The 15,387-nt window shown below is 39.4% G+C and overlaps 1 protein-coding gene across 2 annotated transcripts in view; it reads right to left on the bottom strand.

Moving 5' to 3' along the window:
• wdr44 (WD repeat domain 44) overlaps positions 1-15,387 on the bottom strand; it is a 95,059-nt gene that overhangs the window by 32,762 nt on the left and 46,910 nt on the right. For both annotated transcript variants that reach the window (XM_048544667.2, XM_048544668.2), the window contains 4 exons: positions 9,414-9,491; positions 7,285-7,972; positions 5,123-5,253; positions 1,997-2,101 (listed from right to left, as the gene is read on the bottom strand). In XM_048544667.2, coding sequence (XP_048400624.1) covers positions 1,997-2,101; positions 5,123-5,253; positions 7,285-7,972; positions 9,414-9,491 — 1,002 coding nt within the window. The remainder of the gene's footprint in view (positions 1-1,996; positions 2,102-5,122; positions 5,254-7,284; positions 7,973-9,413; positions 9,492-15,387) is intronic.

The following is a 15,387-nucleotide window of genomic DNA, read 5'->3' as shown; positions in this document are numbered from 1 at the left end:
GAAAAGTATGTCGAGGTGTAGTGGAACTAAAGTATTTTTGACTGTTGTAAAGGCATATAGAACTCTAACTTATTAGCCAAGGTATAGAATAAGAGAGCAGAGAGGTTATAAAATGTATAAATCATTAGTTATACCACAACTTGAGCAGTGTGCAGTTCTAGTCACCTCGTTACAGTAAGGATGCAGTTGCACTGGAGGGATGAGAGGCAATTTACAAGGATGTTGCCATGCCTGAAAAAAATGACATGATGAGAAAAGATCCGATAGGTTGGGTATCTGTCAGTGAAAAGAAAATGTGATGGGCTTGGTAAAATTGAATAGGCGGGGCCTTAGCAAAATAGTCAACAATTAGCCGGCACAGATTTCAAGTGATCAGTAGAAAGATTAAAAAGGTGAGGAGAGAAAGCTATTTCATGCAGACTGCACTACAGGTCTGGAACTCACTACCTGAAAGGGTGTTCGAGGTAGAAACTACAAATATAAAATGTCTGGATGTGTTCATTTCAAGTGCTACGTTTAGAGTTATGGACCAAATCCTGGAAAATGGAACTTAGCTGGGTGGCTCTTTTTTTTGGTTGGGGCAGACAAGAGCCACCAATAGGCCTTTTTACTGTACAACTTCTAGGATTCTTTCTGAAAATTTTTAATTTCAATCAATGACCTCATTCAAAAAATACATTGTTCAGTATGTCCTTTGTAGGGGCAAAGATGAAAATGACAATCAATTTCTACATAATCAGTGTGCTACAAATAGCCTCAGTATCTGCAAACCCCTGAAACATGCTCTTGGACAGCACATTTCAGGTTCTCAAGTTAAGAAGCACTAGACTCTGCCATAACACTTTTCAGGGTTTAACACCACAAAGGTAACCATTATTAAGATAAGACTTCCTAAAAAATATTTTTTTAAAAACATAAAAAAAATCAGTACATTAGGCAAAGCTAATACGCTGTCAATCAAATTCTTTTAATCGCTGATCTTCAGCACACTGTTTCTTGCTTGGCCTAAATATTATGGTCTCTCGATCACTGGAGACCAAAGCATAATGGCATTCTATGCAAGTCTTCATTACTGGCAGACATGAGGATTTCCAGAAACTTTATAATTTCCAATGGGCATTTCTCCTGTTCCCAGCTTCTCCATAAAACGTCTGTGTGCCAGAGTTAGAAATTTTGGACAGTTCCATAGTACTTAATTGAGTAGTTACCAACTAAACATTAGTCATATTAACATCTGAGTAACCCCAAATAATTAACCATCCACCTGACCACCTTTGTTTTCTCAGCGATCTCACCCTGCAACAAACATTCGGGCCAAAACTTCAAAACTACCATTCAGCAGGTCATGGTGGGGAATGGGTGTACATGTTCTGACTTTACCCATCTCTGCACCACTCTAACAGAGTTCCCTCAGGGATGTTGCATTGCACATTTCTCTGACAAAAAGACGGAAGCCACAGGAGAAATGCACAGAAGCGTCAAATCAGGAGACTACTGAAGCATTTCCAATATTATTGTCCTGCTTGGAAGGGCTATTGTAATTAAGAGGCATTGGACACCACAACTTGTAACTACAGCAATGGCCACAGATTTCAATTGTTAAAGAAAGGAACCTTTCTGATAAAGGGTGACCGGACCCGAAACATGAACCATTTTTTCCTTCACAGATGCTGACAGACCTGAGCTTTTCCAGCACCTTTGTTTTGTCCCTGATTTATAGCATCCGCAGTTCTTTTGGTTTTTAAAGGAATAAATACATTCTCTCTACATATTTTGCATATCCATTTCTCAATTTTGAGAAACAGAAAAGCTATTAAATAATCAGGGAACTTCTCATCTTGAAGTGAGGATTGCAACAGCTTTGAAATTGACTGAAATTACATTAAGATTAACCTTTTTATTCAGAACCAGGTAAACATCCACAAAGCAAGTCACACTTTAAACGTAGAAAACTCAGCACTTTCTACTTATTTTTAAATACATTATTCCTCTTCACCTCATCAGTGAGTTCTCTTCCAGAGTTTGATCTTGGTCTTTGCGGTCCTAGCATTTCAGTTTCAGGAATACCAGATGTTGATTCTCCAGCCCCTTTCCCGTTTTCCTGTAATTTGGATTTTAAAAGCAGAGTCAGACACGGAGTAAACAACCAGGTAAATTATACCTTAAAACAAATATAAGCTATTTTATCAGTTTGGATTATTATGCTTTGCTATTACTTAATGCAGACTAAATAATTTGGAAGACCTGAGAGATCATTGTGCCAATGCTCTCCACTGCACAAGATCCAATTTCTAATTTGTTTGAGTATAAAATGGAACTTTGCCAAAGCATGGATGTTTGGAAGGAAGATGTTGCACATTTACCAAAATAGATTTCAGATGTTACAAGCGTAAATCAAACGGCTGCACTGGATGTCCTACCATTGTTAAAAATATAAAATTAATTCTTAAGAAAGCTTGTTCCACCAACCATGAGATCACTGATCTAACCACTGAAGTTTACTAACAGTCTACTGAATCTGCAGTGCACCTCTTCCAAAGTCAAAATATCGTAAAGTGCAGTGTACTCAATTCTACTCAGGGTTCCAGATGTGGCCCAACCAAGGCTTTGTATGTGGACTGAAACAACGTCTATAGACATTTCATCATTCACCACTTTAGTTACTTCCTAAAGAAACCAACTGGATTCATCACACAAGGCTTTTTGCAAACTTACATTTGTTTTCTCTAATCTGCTCAAGTTTTTCTAAAAGCTCTATCTCTTTATCCTTTATTATAGCTTTTAATGACTTCTCCCTTGGACTTATTAGACTAACAAGTCCATGATTCCTGGTGACCCTATTTCTCTTTTCAATCAGTACAAAACTCAAAGCTGGTTATTTTGATTTCTTTTCCATCACATCTTCAGTCAGAGTGATGACATAGTCTGTGGACACGAGAAGGAAGCTGTGAAAAACGTCAGTGTCAAAATATGAAACCTGTACAATGGTGGTAACAATTGTCCGCAGTCAATTACAACACCTAAGTTTGTTCTTATCCTGTGTAGTTGACAATTAACTTCTTAAATCTAGAACAGAAACTGCTCCATTTTACCACTACAGCCTGACTCTTCTGACAAAGTGATCATAAGTGTTCAAGATAACAAAATGTGGAGCTGGATGAACACAGCATCTGAGGAGCACAAAAGCTGACATTTTGGGTGTCCAGCTCAACACTTTGTTATCTCGGATTCTCCAGCATCTGCAGTTCCCATTATCTCTGATCAGACGTGTTGCAGCTTTGGAATTTACATATTCTTCCCATTCAAGTTCTGCTATCTTGATCCCACTCTCAAACTTCAAACACAACTGATGTTAGCCTGAAGTATAAAGGGCATTCAATATGACAAGCTATCTTCCTGAAATTAGAAAAATTAGAACCTCAACGTGTTAGTTCCCAATGGCTTTCAACTATTTAACAGATTACAAAAATTAACATTTCATTGACAAATCAGAAATAAACTGGAGTTAACCATTCCTGACTCCAATTGTTCTATGCTGTGTCCTGGATGGTGCTGAGCTTCTTGAATGCTGCTTCAATCATTCAAGTAGAAAATATTCCATCACACACCTGACTGGTGTCTTCAGAAATCATAGAGTGTCAATGGGAACAGAAAAAGTGGGTTGCTTGCCAGGGAATTCACAACCTTTAATTTATTTTTGCAATCAGAGCACTGACATGACTGATCAAGTTCACTTTCTGGTCAACGGTAACTCCAGGATGTTGATAGTGGGAGACTCAGCAATGGTACAGCCATTTAATGTCAAGGGGCAGTGATTAGATTCCCTGCTGTTGGAGGTGGTATGTGAGTGGCACAATATTTTTGCATGTAAACCTCAGCCTACACATTTTTCAAATGCAAAAAGACCTCAATACTGGCTGCTTTAATATGGGAGGAAATAATGAATGGCACATCACCACTTCTGACCTTATGATGGAATGGTATTCATGAAGTAGCTGGGGATAGATAGACACTATCTTGAGCAACTCCAACAGTGACTACTGTGACGGAAATGATTGACCCCTAGTAACTACAGCCATCTTCTGCTGTGCTTTGTGTAACTCCAACAAATGCAGAACTTACCTCCTGATCACCAGTGACTTCAGTTTTGTTAGGAGTCCATAGTGTAAAGTGTATGTGCAGTTGCAACTCTTTTTCAAACAAACAATCTCTTTCCAGGATTTCTGATTAACATATCTCTGACTGGCTAGCAATCATTTTAGCAAGTCATTAAAACTTGCAACTCCTAAACAATATTTCAGAATAAGCAGCCAAGATTTGAGTATATGACCTGGAGTTAATATAGATTCTCTAAAGCATTCATTTTACACAACAGTGAAACTCACAAGACAGGACTTGATGACTTTTACATTCTGGAGATAGAAAACTACAGTCAGATTTCTGCAACACTTCGAAAGCAGTCTGGACATGGCAAATAATCACAATTTTCTAGTTCAGATAAAAAGTAGTTACAAATATCATCACCTTCCTGCACTAGCCTAAAAGAAAATACATCGATAGAGTTTGTGTTGGGGTAAGGATTAAAGCAGGTTTCTACAGATTAACATTGCTGTGAGAGATACAGTTCTGATTAAGACTGTGAAGAACGTTAGTGCTGAGAACCTAACTTACACGGTTCCCTTCAAAAAGGATGCTGCACAGTATTTTTCTTTCTTCACTTCTAAGCAGGGCTCAAATACACAGGGATATTGGATAAATCTGCTCAACAAATGTCACAAGTAACCAATAAAAACAAAAATCAAAGATGATGGGAAAAATCTATAAGATGCTTACCCCTCTAACAAAATCATTCAACATTATAGCTCTTTCAAGAACCAGGCCTGAAAAATAGCAGGCACGTTGGGCTGTTGACAGATGGAAAACATGTCGGGTTTGATTGGAGGAGCAGCAAGTGTGACAACGTGTAAGGAGCTGCTCCTCCAATCACAGATTCCCTCACTTCCGATCTGGCTGCTACTTCAGAGCCAGAATCCGTGATTGGAGTCTAAAATAATGGCACTTCAAAATCAGATTTCATTCATTAAATAGTTTCAGTAAGCTAATATAATTGTTTTGTATATACCTGTGCGGTAACAATTTTGTCTCCACTGGTTGCACTCGCAAGATCTAATGAATGCTGCAGTTCTTTGGCTAAATTCTCTACAGCAGTGTTGGGACTCACTAGTCCACTGGATGCAACAGGATCTGTGGAAACTGCATGAGAAAAAAACAAAACACTTCTGAACTAGAATTTTTAACAAACTGATACCAAGCAACTTTGGAGCACAGTGTAAAAATTGAGCAATTGTAAATAAACTCAATGCCTCTGAATTTTTATCCAAAATATTACAATTAGGGATAACTTTTTACCAGGATAACTATTCAGCAACATGTACAAACCTGAAAGCAAATTTATGGAGTGATGCAAATTAAAGACAGAAGATTTGAGAATACCGAAAGAAAGTAACATTTCACATTTTAACTTGACCAATGGCTTGTCAGGCATCCAAATTTTTGTGCAATCTCAAATATGGAGTCTAACCTGAGACAAATCAATTGTTCTAACTATATACAGTATATGAATAAGATGCATCCCAAGTATTTCGAACACGGTTGAGGTATTCAAAATTGTTATTGCAGTCAAGACATCAGTGAATATGCACTACCCGTAACAATAAGGCAGAAATAAACAAGAGTTAATGATTCCTGACTCCAATCTTTCATACTTCTATGGAGATGTGCACTGTGATGTTTGACAAGTAACATTGTGAAATATACTCCTTCAAAAGAATTTGGAACAGATTTTCTTTGAGAACACTTTTTGTTATGTTCTGTCCAATCCGTTGATTCTACTTCCACCTTCTAAGCAAACAGCGGACTTCTGACTCAGCTGACAACAAATTGCAAGAATCAGATAGCAAGTAAAATTACCATGCCTATCCCTAACGTACAAGCATTGACCAGCCTTTATTAGATGTCTGCTCAATTTCACTTAATCACCTTCAAGCTTTTAGAAAAAGCAATATGAAGTTTGGCTACAAAACTGGTTTAACTGTATAGCTGTTTCTTAACCACTACGTGGAGGTAGAAGTCAAAGCTTTTCAAGTTGCATTCATCAGGACCAAGATGCAAGAAATAGCCTTGAAAATAATGACACAAATTTATGCAAAGGTACTGATTGGTTGAGCCAATCATTGGCTTCGTGGTGCATGATGGCCCAACTAAACAGATTCAGAGAGTACGGAAAAGGCCCTTTGATCCGTCAAGCTACATGAAGCTCGCTTTCCATCACTCTGTCCGTAGTTTTGAATGTTATGATACTTCAAGTGCTATTCAAGTACTTCTGAAACATTCAGAGGCTACCTATCTAACCTACCCTCCCAGACAATGCATTCCAGACTTCCACCAACCTCAGTGAAAAACCTTGCCTCTCTTCCCTCGAAACCACCAAGCTTTCAGCTTAAAAGTATGCCTCCTTGTTATTTATCTTTAAAATGAAGGGGAACAGCTGCTTTCTGTTCAGACTGAAAACTCACGTGAGAGTTCTAGTCTTTCAAGACTTGAAAAATTAGCTTTCTCTCTCTCTCAATGGATGCTGCCTGGCTTTCAGTCATCTCCAGCATTTGTTGCTTTCAATACAGATTTCAGGATCTGCAGCAATTTGTTCCTGCTTTCTATTCATCCTGTATAATCCCATGCACCTCTATAATCAGATCATTCCTCAACCATCTCTGCTCTAAAGAAAACCACCCAAGCTTAACCAGCCTCTCTCCATCACTGAACTGCTCAAGCCCAGATAACATCCTGGTGAATTTCCTCTGCAACCCATCCAATGCAATCACGTCCTCCTTATAGTGAGGAGACAAGAACCGCACATATCACTCCAGCTATGGCCTAACCAAATCCTGTATTGCTCATACATAACCTCCCTGGCTCTTGTAATCTATGCTACAACTGATAAAGCAAGTGCTTTATAGCCTCAATACACTGTGAACTTGCCTTGCTACCTTTAGTGATTGGAGTCAAGTTGCCCAGGATCCTAAGCTTTCTAGTATTCTGCCCCTGATTCAGTCGTTACCTGCATTGTTCCTTCTTCCAAAGAGTTTTACCTTACATTTGTTAGGGTTAAATTCTATCTGCCACTGATGCACCCATTTGACTACCCTGTCTATATTCTCCCATAATCTAAGGCCTTCTTTCACACTGTCACACTTGGCAACTTATAGGCACAACAGCTCCACTTACCTTCTAGACCTAAAGAACTGTGCACATCCAAGGCAGTTTCACTTTTCTTCTTTCGAGGAGGGGGAGCAGGCCGTGCAGGTGGTGGCGGCCGTGGAGGAGGGACACTTGAACCTGGTGGAGGAGGGCGTATTGGTGTGGGTTTCTTTGTGCTAGCTACTATGTCGGGTTCTACATTCACCTGCCGTGGTAGTTTTGAAGACTGCAGCTCTTCAGAGGACAGCATGTCATGGAGAGGGAAACAATCTTCAGAAACATGTTCCAAAATGTCTGCTTTCTTGACCTCTTTGACCTCCTCAGCTTTATCGACTTCTTGTTGTGAAGATATAAAAGAGTCATCGCTGCACTTGTCGAAACACAAACTACTCACAAACTCTGATGATGTTTCATTCCCATCACTCAGTAACACTGCTGAGAAACTTTCTGAAGATGGCAGAGTTGTCAGAGTACGTGACAGGGTTGTCTGTTCAGTGTCTACATTTGAGCTACTCTGCTGTGTCAAGTCCTTTGGCTTTTCACACAAAGGCTGATCAATAGTTAATAGTCCAGAGGTGTTCATGAGCAGATCAGCTTCAACTGATGCATAAACTGCAACCTGTTGTTTTTTAATGCTTTCCTCTTCAGCAGTGTCAGAGTCAGCTGATAGCTGAATCCTCTTCGATGACTGTTCTTCCTCTGGCTCCGTCAGAGCCTGAGAAGCATACAACAAAAAAAAGGATATAATCAGCTGCCAGGTCAGAAGAAAGTTGATACACAAAATTGGTTTCTATTCCTGAAATAGTCAATTATTTGTGTTTTATTGATTAATAACAATTTAAACATTATAAATGCTGGACTTGACACGCCAGCGATGTTTAAAATGTCACCTTTCATTTAGGAACATAAGTAGGATCAGGAGTGGGCCATTCACTTGATGTCACCTTATTTAATGAGATCACAGTTGATCGACCGCAACACCATTTTCCTCACACTATTCCCCATATCCCTCAATATCTTTAATATTAAGAAATAAATTGGTTTCTGCCTTGAACATACTGAATGCCTAATCTTTCAAAGTCCTCCAGAGTAGGAAACCCAAGTCACCATCCTCAGCAAAAAATTTCCTCCTCCACACTATATTCCATCTGCTGTGTTCTTGTCTAGGGCCCCTTGAAACCTCTTTGCAGGCCTCTCACAACCATTCTAGTTTTATGTTGTCAGCAAACTTGGAAATACATTTAGCCCCCAAATCCAAATCAGTACCATCGACTGAATAACTTAAGGTAAAAATCAGGAATTCAGAAGCACCCCAGCTCAGAGTTTGGCCAACATAGTCTGGTTACCATGGGGTGAAACTTAAAAAGAAACCTAGAGAAATCAAGTGATAGTTTTCAAATCTGTCTACAGTCAGACACAAAGGATTCAGCATCTTCTCAGGGTGGGGGGGAGAAGAGAGAAGAAGCCTGATACTGCTCTGGTGGAATAAGTAGCTACTCCCTGGAGAAAGACTCTTGGCAATGCTGTTTTCTGTCTGAAAACAACGGAACAGAACCAACAAGCTCCTTGGAGATTTAAGGAGTTACTGAAGTCAATTTTGCTGGTGGAATCAGATACAGAAGACAGAGACTTAGTTGAACTTCTTTCAAAGGACATCTGAAGTTTTCAGTTAACAGGCATGGAGCAAATCAGCCCATTCAACTCATTCCTGTAATGCTACATGTCTACCAGAAGAGCAGTGTACAGTTAAAGGAGTTGCAAGACCTCTCTCAAGTATTTTAGATAGTTAAAAGCAAAGTGAAAACACAAAGTCAGTTCTAATCTTTTTAAGAGTTTCAGTTCCACATAAGATCCAGAGGAAATCCTCCTTTTCCAACCAATGCTGATTTTGGGTACAACCAGTATGACACAGAATGGTCCATTATAGATCATGACAAAGCTTAGGAAAAGCAAAAATAAACAGACAAAAAAATCAGCTGGTAACACAAGCCTAAATTCCTGAGCATGAGTCTTACAGGTCAAATGGCTAATACATGTGCCCATCAGTGACAAAATATTAATGGACAGCTGACAAGCTTAAAAACAGGTAGCTTGTTCTCAGGAATAAAACAAAATCAGGAAGATATTGTGGTGGCTTACAAGCACAATAAACAAACCTCATCTTTATCTTCATTACTGTGATCAAATGGAAAATCTTGAACAAGAGGTTTCTGTGTCACATTGTCCATTTTATCCTGTTGGGAAAATAGATCAAAAAATAAATCTACCATTCTACCATGGTCTCTGAGATTTAAGCGTAAAATTAGACACCAATACTTCCTGTTAATTACATCATGGCACATTGCGTTTTAAGATTTCAACTCTTACATTGCAAAGAATTAAAGGGTTCGATGTTTCATTCAGAAATGCTTGTATCAACTTAGGCTGATTTTTATTTTTAAAGGATCACTTTTTAATTTGCAGGTTTATGATCATACTAAATTAACCAACTGAAAACTTAATAATACTTAAGTTACCTTTTGAAATAACGATTTGCATTTTTGCTTAATCTTTAGGCAATTGTTTGCCAAGTATAATCCAGTTGCCTGATCAATGCCTCTTCCCCTTTTTAAACGGTAAATGACAAAACATTGGCAGTCCTCTAATATGAGGCCTGTAACTGGACAGGATTTGAAAACAGTGATCAGAGTCTCTTTGACTTCCTTTCTTCCTTCTACGTCACGTGTGATACGTTTCATCTGGGACTGAAAATGTATTGACTTTAAAAGGTACTAAGCTCCTCAATATTTCCTCTCATTATGTTCATTTTACTTCATTCCATCTACCTGGCTGCAACATCAGCAAGGTTTGCTTTTACTGTGAAGTGAATTGCGAAGTGTTAGTTAGGAACCTTGGCCCAAATCTTCACTTCCATGCACAGGCTATCTTTTGGTCTCCAACAAATCCTTAAGTTTTATCACTTAGCCTCTCTGAACTAACAGAGCAACTTTCAGTTTTCCTCCATTTCACTTGAATTATTTACATTGAAGCAGCCCAACATTTGACAGGCATGTAAAGATCAACTGCACAAATCAGCTAATTATCTGACAAACATCTAACTAACGTACATTAGCTTGCAATGTGTAGAACAATCAAAATCTGAGATAATGGGCTTTTACCTTTAAATTTGCCACAAGGTTTATAACAAGGCTTTTTGGAGTTGACTGTGGGTCCTGGAAATTGTGCCAGATCCAGGTTTACGTCACTGATAACACAACACCTGTGAGAAAGTGCTTTGGGACCGCAGGAAGTTACAGGAAATAGCAGAAGCAGCATTTGAAATTAGTTTCACACCTAGACTGAAGCAATCAAATGAGACTAGTAAAACTATATCGAGAACATAAGAACCAGGAGCAGTAGGATGCCATCTGGTCCCTCGAGTCTGCTCCACCATTCAATAAGACTACGGCTGACCTTTTCATTGCCTCAGTTCCACTTACCCACCCTTCCACCATAACCCTTAATACCTTTATTATTCAAAAAAATTATTTATCTTAAACTTTAAAAGCAATGAGGTAGCCTCAACCACTTTGCTGGGCAGGAAATTCCACAGGTTCACGACCCTCTGTGTGAAGAAGTTCCTCCTCAATTCAGTCCAAAATCTTCTCCCCCAATTTTGAGGCTATGTCTCCTTGCTCTAGTTTCACCTGCCAGTGAAACCATCTTCCCTGCTTCTATCTTATCTATTCCCTTCATAATTTTATATGCTTCTATAAGATCCTCCCCTCAGGTCTTCCGAATTCCAATAAATATAACCCCAGTCTTCTCAGCCTCTCCTCATGAGCCAATCATCCTAACTCTGGAATCAATGTAGTGAATCTCCTCTGCATCCTCTCCAGTGCCAGTAAATCTGTTATCAAGTAAGGAAACCAAAACTGCAGTATCCAGGTGTGGCCTCACCAGCACCCTATATAGCTACAACATATCCTTCCTGCTTTTAAACTCAAAACCTCTAGCAACAAAGAGCAAGATTCCATTTGTCTTAATTACTTGTTGTACCTCCAAAACAATATTCTGCAATTCATGCTCAAGGACACCCAGGTCCCTCTGCACAGCCGTATGCTGCATTATTTTTAACCACTGAAGTACTATTCCCTTTTTACTATTATTCCTACCAAAATGGATGACTTCACATTTACCAACATTGAATTCCATCTGCCAGACTTTCGCCGCTCTCAACCTGTATTTCCCTGCCAACTTTCAGTCCACTGCAGTTTGCTCTACCACTCAACTTAGTGTCATCTGCAAACTTTGACACACTATACGGGGTCTCCAAATCATCTATGTAAATAATAAACAATTGTGAGCACAGCACTGATCCCTGAGACACACCACTAATCGATGTTTGCCAATTAGAAAAGCATTCAATTTTCCCCACTCTTCGCTTCTTTTTAGTTAAAAATCCTCAGTCCATGCCAATACATTGCCTATAACGCGGTCACCTTATGCAGCAGGCTTTTGTGTGACACCTTGTCAAATGATCTTTGGAAATCCAGATACACGACATCTGTTGCGTCCCCGTTGTCTACCATGCCAATAATATATTCATAGAATTCCAGCACATTAGTCAAGGATGGCCTGCTTTTCATGACTCATGGGGCAATGTCTTGCTTTTTTTGCCTTGATGACCGATTCAAGCATTCTCCCCACTACACAAGTTAAACTGACTGGCCTATAATTCTAACGAATAAAACAGGCAGATTCAAAACATGATTCTTAGCCAGACTAATAATACCTCAGCAGTGCAATGCAATAACCCTGGTCTCTTCTTGGTGTCATGTAATTACCTTGGTTGTGTCAGCTGCAGTTTACCTTAATAGTCATCAGCCCATTAAAAAGGCTGATTGTGCCTTTCTCTCCTGTGCAATTTACCCTCTCATGCCCTAATAGGCATCAAAGAGAGTACAACTTTAATCATGAAGTATGCTCAGGATAACTTTGCTTACTGCGATTTTCAGTCTTGGCTTCAAAGGCATTGTATTCGAAGGAAGCCTCAACCTAAAAAACTAGCCAAGGGGCATACCATATTTTAAAGTCACTTCTCGTTTAAAAAGCTATCCCCATTATGTTCGTCTTTGGCAAATTTATCAATCAGATATGCATACATCTTTGCCCAGAAATTTTGTCTACAAAGTCCACACTTCCCAAAAAGAAAATAAGGTCTTTGCATTGTTTATACTGGTGCATTTGTAGTAGAGGGTTTATGTTTTCTCAAAAATCCTTTCCTTGATCAGCATGGAGTTTAATTATATTATCATCTGATGAATACAGATAAAATGGATGAAATAAGACAAAAAATGAGAGAGTGGTAAAAGGGCCAAGTAGGAAGACAGTCTGTTCAAAACACGTAGCAGTGACAGTTCCGATTATAAATTCAACTGCCTGTAAAAGAAGCTTGCTCAACGTGGATTCTTCTGAATATAACATTCTCTGGGGGAGAAGAAAGAAGGGAACAAGCATCCCTTCAACATTAAGCAATACTGTATTTAAAACTTAAACTCTGCCTGGATACAAGGTTTTTACAAACTAAAGCACACAATGCTAGTAGATGCTGTGGTGGAGGCAGCAGTGGTGGTGGTGGGCGTGGGCGGTGGAGGGGAGGAGGACGAGACAAAACAAACACTAAATACTATGGAAAATAAATTCAGGATTAACAGGACTTCAAAATGATCTGACAGGCAAACTGTAGTTGAAAAACACTAAATGGCAGATAGAACAAAGATGGATCTTACAAACTAGCTCAGCAGTACACTCAGATTTCAGTGATCACAGTTATTCACAAAGTCATACAAATGATATCCTCCTTATGAAAAATTTCAGCTTTGATTCTTGGAGAATGTAGCCCACTTCTTAGCTGGTAACAGCACAGAATCTGCCAGAGCTTCAGAGGCATGGTCTTCTTACCTGGTACACATCTGCAGAAGCTGTTCACATCTGACTGAAAAGGGATCACCCACCAATATCATCCTAGCTTCTAGATCTGGACTCGGCCTTCCTTGGTCTTGCCAGTTTTTCACCACTGGACTAAACTGATAATGGTCATCATGGATTCAAGTCACCATGTAATCTGGGAACAATCTAGGTTGCTACTCCTGCAAAATCTCAGTGCCTCACACTTCAACTGCCTCCCTTGATACTCAAATTCTAAAACATTTAAACCTGTCAAATCATTAACTAAATACATAATGCAAACTTAAATGAGAAAATATTCCCACATAAACTACTCCATTTGTCAAGTTTCTTTGTAGATTAAATTCATACAAGGGAACACTGGAATAATGTCTCCAATTTACCTTTTAAAAATCAAATCAGGAACGTGATCAGCCGTGACCTCAGTATCTCAAAATATTCATTAATTTATTCTGTTCAAGCAGAAAGTAATTTTGTTTCCATTGGAGACGGGACCTCAAGAACCTAACTTATTTCAATCTCGAACGAATCAGCTTGACAGTGCTGAGCTATATTCACTATTCTAGGTTCTGAGAAAATGATTTGCAATTGTACGACTGCTAATGCTTCATCACCTATTACCTTTATCAGTGCAGTCTTTTCTGAAAGCTTTTTAGGGTTTTTCCTAACACCAATGATTTAACATTCCTTTTTTATTCTCTCATGAGATATGGCTGATACTGGTTTTCTAGCATTTCTTGCCTGTCCATCGTTGCCCTTGAGAAGGTAGTGATGAGCTACTTCCTTGAACTGCTGCAGTCCATGTGGTAAAGGGAGACACACAATTCCATTAGATAGGGGAGTTCCAGGATTTTAACACAGCAACATTGAAAAAATGGCGATATACTTCCATGCCAGCACGTAGAGTGCTGGGAGGGGTTTCCATGTATTTACTGTTGTTGTCACAGAGTCACAGTCAGAGATGTAATAACAGCATAGAAACAGGCCCTTGGCCCAAAATGGTACATGCTGATCATGACCATTCAGTTTAGTTCCAATTACCAGCATTTGGTCCTTATCCTTCTGAACCCTTCTCATCCACGTACCTATACTACGTAACATAAACCTATTTTTTTTTAAACATGGCTACTGTACCTGCTTCAACCACTTTCTCTGGAAGCCCATTCCAAATACACACCACTCTGAGAAGTTGCTCCCAAAGTCCTCCTTAAATCTTTCCTCCCTCACCTTAAGCCTATAACCTCTAGTTTTCAATTCCCCATCCCTGGGAAAAAGACTATATGGGCTCATCCCATCTATGCCCCTCATGATTTTGTACACCTCTATAAAGGTCACCCCTCACTCTCCTACGTTCCAAGGAATAAAGTTCTATCCTATCCAACCTCTCCCAATAACTCAGGCCTACTCGGCCTGGCAACATCCTCATAAATCTTCTTTGCATTCTTCCAGTTTAGCCATGTCTTTCCCACAACACGGTGATTGAAACCGGTACGCAATATTCCCAGTGCGGCCTCACCAACTTATACAACTGTAACATAATGTCCCAATTTTATTCTCAATGCCTTAACCAATGACGGCCAGCATGCTAAATGCTTTCCTCCCCACCCTATCTACTTGACATCGCTTTCAACAAACCGTGTACTTGTACTCCGAGGCCCCGCTGTTCCACAACACTCCTTAAGACCTTATCATTTGTTGACTATCCAAAGTATAACGGCTCATACTTGTCTGTACTAAACTGTGTTTGATAATGCTCAACCCACTTCCTCACCTGATCAAAATCCTTATGCAATTTTTGATAACCTTCCTCATTATCAATGATACCTAATTTTGTATCATCCGCAAGCATATTAATCATGCCTTGTACATTCACGTCCAGATCATATATATAAATAATAAACAAAGGTCCCAGCACCAACCTGTGGCACACCACTAATCTCTGGCCTCCAATCTGAAAAACAACCTTCAATCATTAACCTTTAACGTTCCTGCCATTGAGCTACTTGGCTAGCTCTCTGTGGATCTCATGCGACCGAACTTTCATGATGAGCCTGCCATACATGACCTTAGTGTCCCTTATCAGACCTTGGCAATTCAAATGTGGTTGATCCTGACCCTCAGTATCTTCTCCAAAAGCTTGCCTACCACTGATTTCAGGCTCATTGGCCTATAGTTCCATAG

This window comes from Stegostoma tigrinum, chromosome 15 (genome assembly GCF_030684315.1).
Source record: "Stegostoma tigrinum isolate sSteTig4 chromosome 15, sSteTig4.hap1, whole genome shotgun sequence".
NCBI lineage: Eukaryota > Metazoa > Chordata > Chondrichthyes > Orectolobiformes > Stegostomatidae > Stegostoma > Stegostoma tigrinum.
Note: the sequence above shows the minus strand (reverse complement) of the source record. Positions and strands in the feature narration are given on the sequence as shown.